At 40.6% G+C, this 8,077-nt stretch overlaps 1 protein-coding gene across 1 annotated transcript; it reads left to right on the top strand.

Moving 5' to 3' along the window:
- Positions 1 to 7,127: 7,127 nt before the first annotated feature.
- Positions 7,128 to 8,077, top strand: LOC105097931 (olfactory receptor 52H1). The gene has a single exon (XM_010990559.3). The coding sequence runs from the start codon at positions 7,128 to 7,130 to the stop codon at positions 8,067 to 8,069; it is 942 nt and encodes a 313-aa protein (XP_010988861.1). The 3' UTR covers positions 8,070 to 8,077.

The raw sequence follows: 8,077 nt of genomic DNA, 5'->3' as shown, positions 1-8,077 counted from the left end.
ATCAATGAAGTTAGAGCACTCCCTCACACCATACACAAAAATAATCTCAAACTGGCTGATAAGACACAATAAACCTCCTAAAAAATAACATAGGCAAAACATTTTCTGACATAAATCTGAGCAATGTTCTCCTAGGGCCGTCTACCCAGGCAATAGAAATACAAGGAAAAATAAACAAATAGGACCTAATTAAACTCATAAGCTTTTGCACCTTTTTGAATTACTGTTTTGTTTTCTTTGGATATTCTCACTGACTGTGTACCTTTTCTCTACATCCTCACCACCATATGTTACTTGTGGTATTTTTGATGATAGTCATTCTGATGAGTGTGAGGTGATATCTCATTGTGGTTTTGATTTGCATTTCCCTGATGATTAGCAATGTTGAGCATCTTTTCACCTGCCTATTGGCCACCTGTTTGTGTTCTTTTGAAAATGTCCATTGAGGTTTTTTGCCCATTTTTAAATCAAGTTTTTGGGTTTTTTTTATATTGATTGTATGAGTTCTTTATATATTTTGGATACTAACCTCTTATCAGACGTCATTTACAAATATCTTCTCCCATTCACTAGGATGTCTTTTCCTTTTGTTGATGATTTCCTTTGCGACAAAAGGTTTTAAGTTTAGTTAGGTCCCACTTGTTTATTTTTGCCTTTGTTTTCTTTGCCTTAGGAGACAGATCCAAAACAATATTGTTAAGATTTATGTCAAAAAGTGTTCTGCCTATGATCTCTTCTAGGAATTTTATGGTTTCGGGGCTTATACTCACACCTTTAATCCCTTTTGAGTTTATTTTGTATATGATGTGGGAAAATGTTCTAATTTTGCTCTTTTACATGTAAACTGAACAGTTTCTCCAGCACCACTTGTTGATAAGATTGTCTTTTCTCCATTGTATATCCTTGCCTGCTTTGTCATAGATTAACTGACTGTAAGTGTGTGGGTTTTCAGCTCTTTTCTGTTCCATTGATCTACATATGTCTGTTTTTGTGCCAGTACCATGCTGTTTTGATTACTGTAGCTTTGTGTAGTCTTCTGAAGTCAGAGAGTGTGATACCTCCAGCTCTGTTATTCTTTTTCAAGGTAGCTTTGGCTATAGCAGTCTGTTCTGTTTCCATACACAATTTATTTGCTCTAATTCTGTGGGGAAAATGCCATTTGTAATTTGATGGGGGTTATTTTGAATATACAGATTGCCTTGAGTAGTTTGATCGTTTTAAGAGTATAAATTCTTCCAGTTCATGAACATGATATATCTTTCCATCTGTGTGTGTTGTCTTCAGTTTCTTTCATCACTGTCTTATCTTTTGCCAAGTCTTTTACATCCTTAGTTAGATTTATTCTTAGGTATTTATTCTTTTTGATGTGATGGTAAATGGATTGTTTTCTTAATTTATCTTTCTGATAGTTTATTGTTACTGTATAGAAATGCAACAGATTTCTGTGTGTTAATTTTGTATCCTGCAACTTTACTGAATTCATTGATGGGATCCAGTAATTCAAGCTTAAAAGAACATTCATTTATTATGTCACAGTTTCTTTGGCTCAGGAATCTGAGCACAGCTTGGCTAGGTTCTCTCCTTTAGGTTCTCACTGGAATATACACGAGGCCCCAGCTAGGATGCACGTTAGAGTAGGGAATGATCTGGGTCCAAGCTAACTTAGCTTGTTGACAGAACTCAGTTCCTTGCATTTATAGGACCAAGACCCTCAGCTGCTACAGACTGTCCAAAGTTCTTTGCTATGTGTGTCTTTCCATAGGAAGCTTACAATATGACTGTTACTTCTTCCAGGGTAGCAGGAAAAGACAACTACTCTAGGAAGACAGTCTCAAATACTGTAACATAACCATACTGTTGACATTCCATTACCTTTGCCACATTCCGTTGCTTACAAGGAATTCACAAATTCTGCTCACTCGCAAGGGGAAGGAATTGCACAACATCATGAACACCAGGACGCGGGAATCACTGGGGGTCTGTTTACCTCAGAGGGGTTTGGAGAAAGCTAGAGAAGCTCTTCCCCAGCCTTTTCATAGGAATGAATGGGAATGGCCAGTGGGCTTCTGTGAGCTGAGTGACTATTTTGGGTCTCTGGCCCTGATAACACCCTGCAGTGCATCCAGTTGTTGAAACTTCATGGGAAAAAAAAAGAATGTAGAGTCCTTTAGGCTCCATTTGCCCAGCAGCCTTATAAAGATTGTGTAAAGTCTTAATTAGATCCCCTCTGGAGGTAGATCAACTTGCCGAAGTCAGTAAATGAGAACGGCACAGTGTAGGGACCTTTCTGCAAACCTCCTCTTTCAGAAGGCATTTGCTGCCCTCGTGGCGGCTGCTTCTAGGCTAAGAGAACATGGACAGCAGCAGCAGCAGCACAGCCACGTCCCCCTGGGACTGCCCGGAAGGCCAAGGGGAAGTCCGAGCTCAGCTCAGACAGGTCTGCCCTGCACTGCCCCACTTGACTCTTCAATCCCTCCCTTCACCTGAGAAAACTTACGTCCAAATTTTGAGGGGCAGCCCCTGTGACTTCTCCAAGAACTGCTCCTTCTTCCCCTCCATGGGCCTAGAGGTGGATGGGAAGGTCCTGCCACTTCTGCCCAGACATCTCAGCTTTTAGGATTTAAGAAAATGGACAACCTGTTGATTTTTACCCCTAATCTCTCCAGGTTGTCCAATCCCAACTCTTTTTTACTCTCATTGTCTTCAGCCCCTACCCTTCCCATGCTTCCTTGAGTGATGCACTCTCCCAACTAGACTCTCATCTAGTCTCCCTGAGGTGGAAAGTATGGTATTATTTTTCTCCTGAGTGTTGCTTCACCTCTGAGACCCTACAGGTGCATTCCTACATCCTGCAGATCAGAAAAGAAAGTATAAAACAAGGATTATGAGCCAGAAGGAACACAGACCCATAGATAGTCTGGGTTCCAGATCTAGAAAAAGAAAGTAGTAGCTTCTGCAAGTTTGTAAAAATTCTTTTATGTAGAAAACCTAAACTGAGGTTACTACTTGAAACCAAGAATGAGAGATGGGGTTCCTTACTAAAATGTAGACTAAGCACATCAAAATGTAAATGTATCTACATACAGACACACACACACACACACACACACACACACACACACACACACACACACACACCCAAACCTGGTATCAAACTACTTTCCAGACTTAAAGTTTTTAGAAAGTGGTTTGCTTAGAAAAGTAAGAGAGTATGGGCAATTCTGCTCTCAGGAATCAAACTTATCTTCCTTCTGACTAAGAAACTAGATCTATGATATTCATAAAATCATCACCGGATCAGGATCAGAAACTACCGCATTAAACTCTGGTTCAGGACAGAGTGCCTAGGAGAAGAGGATGGGGTAACTGGGAGGATGAGCTCAAGAAGGAAGTAACAAAGGAAAAGTTAGAGGGTGTCTCCCACTCAGAATGATGCTGCAAACCACGAGGATATGTGAAAATAGGCAACTTATGTGAATGTAAAAATAGTCTCAATATGTAAAATACTAACTAAGAAGCAAGAAGAGATTAACAGTCAAATGAGGCATTAAATATATCTATTATTATTAACATAGCTAGCAAATTAAAATTAATCAAGATTAGAGAGATTGATTAACTTAATTTGCAAACTGTGAAACCTGGTGTGGTAGGCAGAATAATGGCCACCTAAATGATGCCCTCATCCTAAACCCTTGTGATAACGTTAGGTGACATAGCAAAGGGGAATTGAGTTTCAGATGAATATCATGAAATCATTCAGTAGAGCTAAAAATAGGGAGAGTTTCTTCGATTATCCAAGTGACCCAAATGTAATCACAGAGCTTCTTAGAAGGGAAGACGAAGACAGAAGAGGAGAATCAGAGGGAAATGCGAGTATGGAAGAGGGGTAGAAGTAACATTGCTGGCTTTGAAGATGGAGAAAGGGGGCTCCTAGATGCTGGGAAAGGCAGGGGAACAGATTACTTTCTAGAACTTCCAGAAAGGAACACTGCTTTCTCAACACCTTGATTTTAGCTCAGTGAGACATGCTGGAATTCTGAACTGCAAAACTGTAAGATAATAAATTTATGTTGTTTTAAGGCATAAAGTCTGTGATAATTTGATATAGCAGTTATAGAAAACAAATATTCTACATTCAACAAAAAAGGGTATTGGTATTTTTTAAGAACATATCTACATCTTAACCCATTTTTGAGGAAATTTAAAGATTACATTAATGGAGTCATATATCATGTTTCTATTTTTATAATACAAATGTATACAGTATTACAAACATACAAAGTATTCACATATTGATATATAGATTCCATGCAATCAAAATTAAAACTCTAAATGTGTGTATGTGTGTGTTTGTAAGTTGTGAAGCTGCTTATAAAACTTTTATGGCAATGCAAAGTACTGAGAATGGCTAAAATTCTTTAGAAAAAAAAGTTGGAGCACTTACCTGCCAATATCAAGACTAGAAAACTTTAATTGAAAATGTACAGTATTAGTGAGATTATACAAACAGACTAATTAAAGAAAACCACATGTACAAGGCCACTGAGAATTCTGTCTCATCAGACTGGGTCTGAATTGTCTAGGCTGAATCTCCTAGGGATCCAATAAAAAGCACACTAAACCCACCAAGCTACATTCCATCTCAAGGGAAGAGTTAAAATGGTTGATTCAGTTCCTTGTCTGGGAACAGGAAATGGACAGGTCCACGTAGCCTGAGGTCTATCTTTTGGGAATGTAAGGAAATGCATAAATGTTTTCTTTCCTCTCCTCCGGAATCTCTTCCAGCCTAAAATTTTACTTTCTTCCTTCATATTGCTACCTCCTACTACTCCTGTGAAGCAAGAGACAGAAGGCAGAGTTCGGTGAGTTGAAAACTATAGTTAATCAGGGAGAAGAAATATCCAAAAATCCACTGACCCTGCGATTTTAATCAAATAATGTAGCCTCAGGTTTCTTTAGTGTCCAAATTGGGGCTGTGCCCTGGAGGATGTGACTTTGGGGGGAAGACAGTCTCACACCAATGACTCCATGGTAATTGGACCCTGAAAGGAAAGGAAACTATTGATTTCTTATTTATTTATTTATTTATTTATTTATTTATTTATTTATTTATTTTATTTATTTTGACGTGTAGTCAGTTTACAATCTTGTGTCAGTTTCTGGTGTACAGCACAATGCTTCAGTGCAGACCAGCTACTGTGACAGGTCACAGTGGGGACTTCATTAGGAAAGAAGAGCTTTTTGGGTAAAAGACTGAGGTCTGAATAGGTTTTGACTAGAGCAGGAGACCTTGATTTGGATGTTTCTTTTTGATCCCCCTTTGTAGTTTTAATGATTAGAGGTTTTATTTTTCTCCTTTTATGTTTTTACCCCAGTGACCCCGAGGAAATGCATTTCTTGTCAGGAGGCAGTGAGTCTATGCGCCAAAGAACTGACTTGCCTAAATTACAGAGACATTTTAGAGCTTTCTCAGTCTACCTGGTCTTCATGCCACAAAAGATGATGCAGCTAACCTTTTAAGGGAGGTTTTTGCGAAGACTGTTGCTTTCTTTATTCTAATAAGCTCAGTGCCTGGAAGAGTTCCATCTGCAACAGATCTGGAGATGCCACTTAGAACATACATTCTTAAGGGGCAGGGAGCTACCTTTGGACAGTGGGAACTAGTTACATACCTCCTTGGTAAATGCTTTGTTCACTTTGGTTAATTAAGGACGCTGGCAACGACAAAACCATCCCCTGAGAGAAAGAAGTTCACTATGTAAAATTTGACTGGGGTTCTGCTAGAGATGTCACAAAATCCTACATGGCTCAATCCACTCTTCCCTCCTTGTGCACAAAACCACAGATACCCACCAGATGCAATAATATAGAGCTCTTATAACCTGTCCACAAAATCTACTTCCTTCCCCTAAAGTTTTTGAATGACTCTGTAAATTTTGAGGGGAGGATAAGAACTAAGCCTCTTCAAAACTGGTCTAAAGATGGGTCAGGTTATTCTGGGATTCTCCAGTATAAGGTCAAAAGTACTTCATAAAATAGATCACATGACAGAGGTAAAACTCAAAGGCTATTTCCAGTGCAAAAGTCACCTCCAAAGGCAGGCTCTATTTAGTGCAAAACTGAAAATTCCCAAAGATGGAGTCCAACATGGGCAGATCAGAAATAAAAACATGGGGGCAAAACTTTATTATTCTTCCTTCCATCTCTAGGAGGTGAAAATCTGCTCTGCTTGACTTTGCCTAGGCTAAATCACACTGGCTGATATCTATTATAGAGGCATTTCTAGGCTCACTGATGGGTAGAGCTGTCTTCCCAATTTATGTTAGGAAACAGGTCTTCCAAAGCTTTGGCATTGTCCCTGAGGTCATCCTCTGAGCTCACTGCTCTCTGCCTGAGTCAGGGAAATGTTGCTCGCTTATCCTTTGCATTTACTGGTAGATGCTTTCTCATATATTCACAGCCCAGTAAGCACACATCTTAATCTGTACCATATTTCAATCTCTGTGTAACAAAAGCTCCCATACCACCTACAGCCCTGGAATCTGTTCTTTCTTTTTCCTTTCCCTTTCTTTATCTGCTACTTTATTGAAACTCTTCAGTTTATTTTATCAAACCCATTGTCTGAGACAATATTTACTGTGTACAAATCAATTACTCCCCTTTCTTCATCCCATTTAACAGTTTTAATGTTCTTTCCTCTCTCTCTCTTCTCCTCCCTTTCTTCCCTCACACACTCCTCCCTCCTCCTCATGCATACATTTTTTTTTCCTTTTGAACCTGGACCTATCCTGAATATTCTGTATTGAGAAAGGGCCAGTTATTTATGTTTAATCACATGAAATTTGTGACCTATAAAAATAACCATCTCATATGGTTTATTAATAAATGTATAAAGAAATGATATGGGGCCACTGGCAAACTAAAGGGGCAACAACTTTAGACCTATGGGTGCCAACTCATCCTGGGGACAGCAGGTGCTTCTCCTTCTCATGCAGGCACCCTGAATGTGACCCTTGCAGTCCTCAACGAGTTCAGCACCAGAGCGGGATTGTTGTCTTTCACAGCCCATTCTGATACTGATTTGTTCTCAGGGCTCAGAATCCAGTGGATCCCAGACTGAAAAGACCATGTATAACTTGAGCTGTTACAACCCTGGTTCCTTTATCCTTGTTGGAATACCTGGCCTGGAGAAGTTCCACATCTGGATTGGGATTCCCTTTTGTGTCATCTTCGTTCTGGCTATCACGGGCAATGGCACCCTCCTCTACCTCATTGCAGTTGAGGACAGCCTCCACGAGCCCATGTTTTTCTTCCTCTCTATGCTGGCCACCACGGACCTCATCCTGTCTGTTGCCACAGTCCCCAAACTGCTCAGTAACCTCTGGCTTGGCTCCCAGGAAATAACCTTCACTGGTTGTCTCACCCAGATGTTCTTCCTCCACTTCAGCTTTGTAGTGGATTCAGCCATCCTGCTGGCCATGGCATTGGACCGCTATGTGGCCATCTGCTTCCCCTTGAGATACACCACAATCCTGACTCCTCAGGTGATTATCAAGCTCGTGGTGAGCGTCGTTGTGAGGAGCTTCTCTGTCATCCTGCCAGATGTTTTTCTGCTGAAACAGTTGCCCTTCTGCGGGACACGTATCATCCCACACACATACTGTGAGCACATAGGTGTCGCTCGGCTTTCCTCTGCCGACATCTCCATCAACATCTGGTATGGATTTTCTGTGCCTCTCATGACTGTCATCTCAGATGTGATCTTTATTGCTGTCTCTTATGTCTTCATCTTTCATGCTGTCTTTCAACTCTCATCCCTGGGTGCCCGCCAAAAGGCTCTCGGCACCTGTGGCTCCCACATCTGTGTGATCCTCATGTTTTACACTCCTGCCTTCTTCTCCAACCTTGTGCATCACTTTGGGCATGGTGTGCCTCGAAATGTGCTCATCCTATTTGCCAACCTCTATGTGGCCATCCCTCCTGCTCTAAATCCTGTAGTTTATGGTGTGAAGACCAAGCAGATCCAGGACAAATTCGTTCTCCTCTTCACTTTGAAGAAGACACAATGAGTGGGGAG

This window comes from Camelus dromedarius, chromosome 12 (genome assembly GCF_036321535.1).
Source record: "Camelus dromedarius isolate mCamDro1 chromosome 12, mCamDro1.pat, whole genome shotgun sequence".
Lineage (NCBI taxonomy): Eukaryota > Metazoa > Chordata > Mammalia > Artiodactyla > Camelidae > Camelus > Camelus dromedarius.
Note: the sequence above shows the minus strand (reverse complement) of the source record. Positions and strands in the feature narration are given on the sequence as shown.

What these genes read in the sequence shown, in the direction of transcription:
- LOC105097931 (XM_010990559.3), top strand. Translation starts at nt 7,128, where the DNA reads ATGTATAACTTGAGCTGTTACAACCCTGGTTCCTTTATCCTTGTTGGA.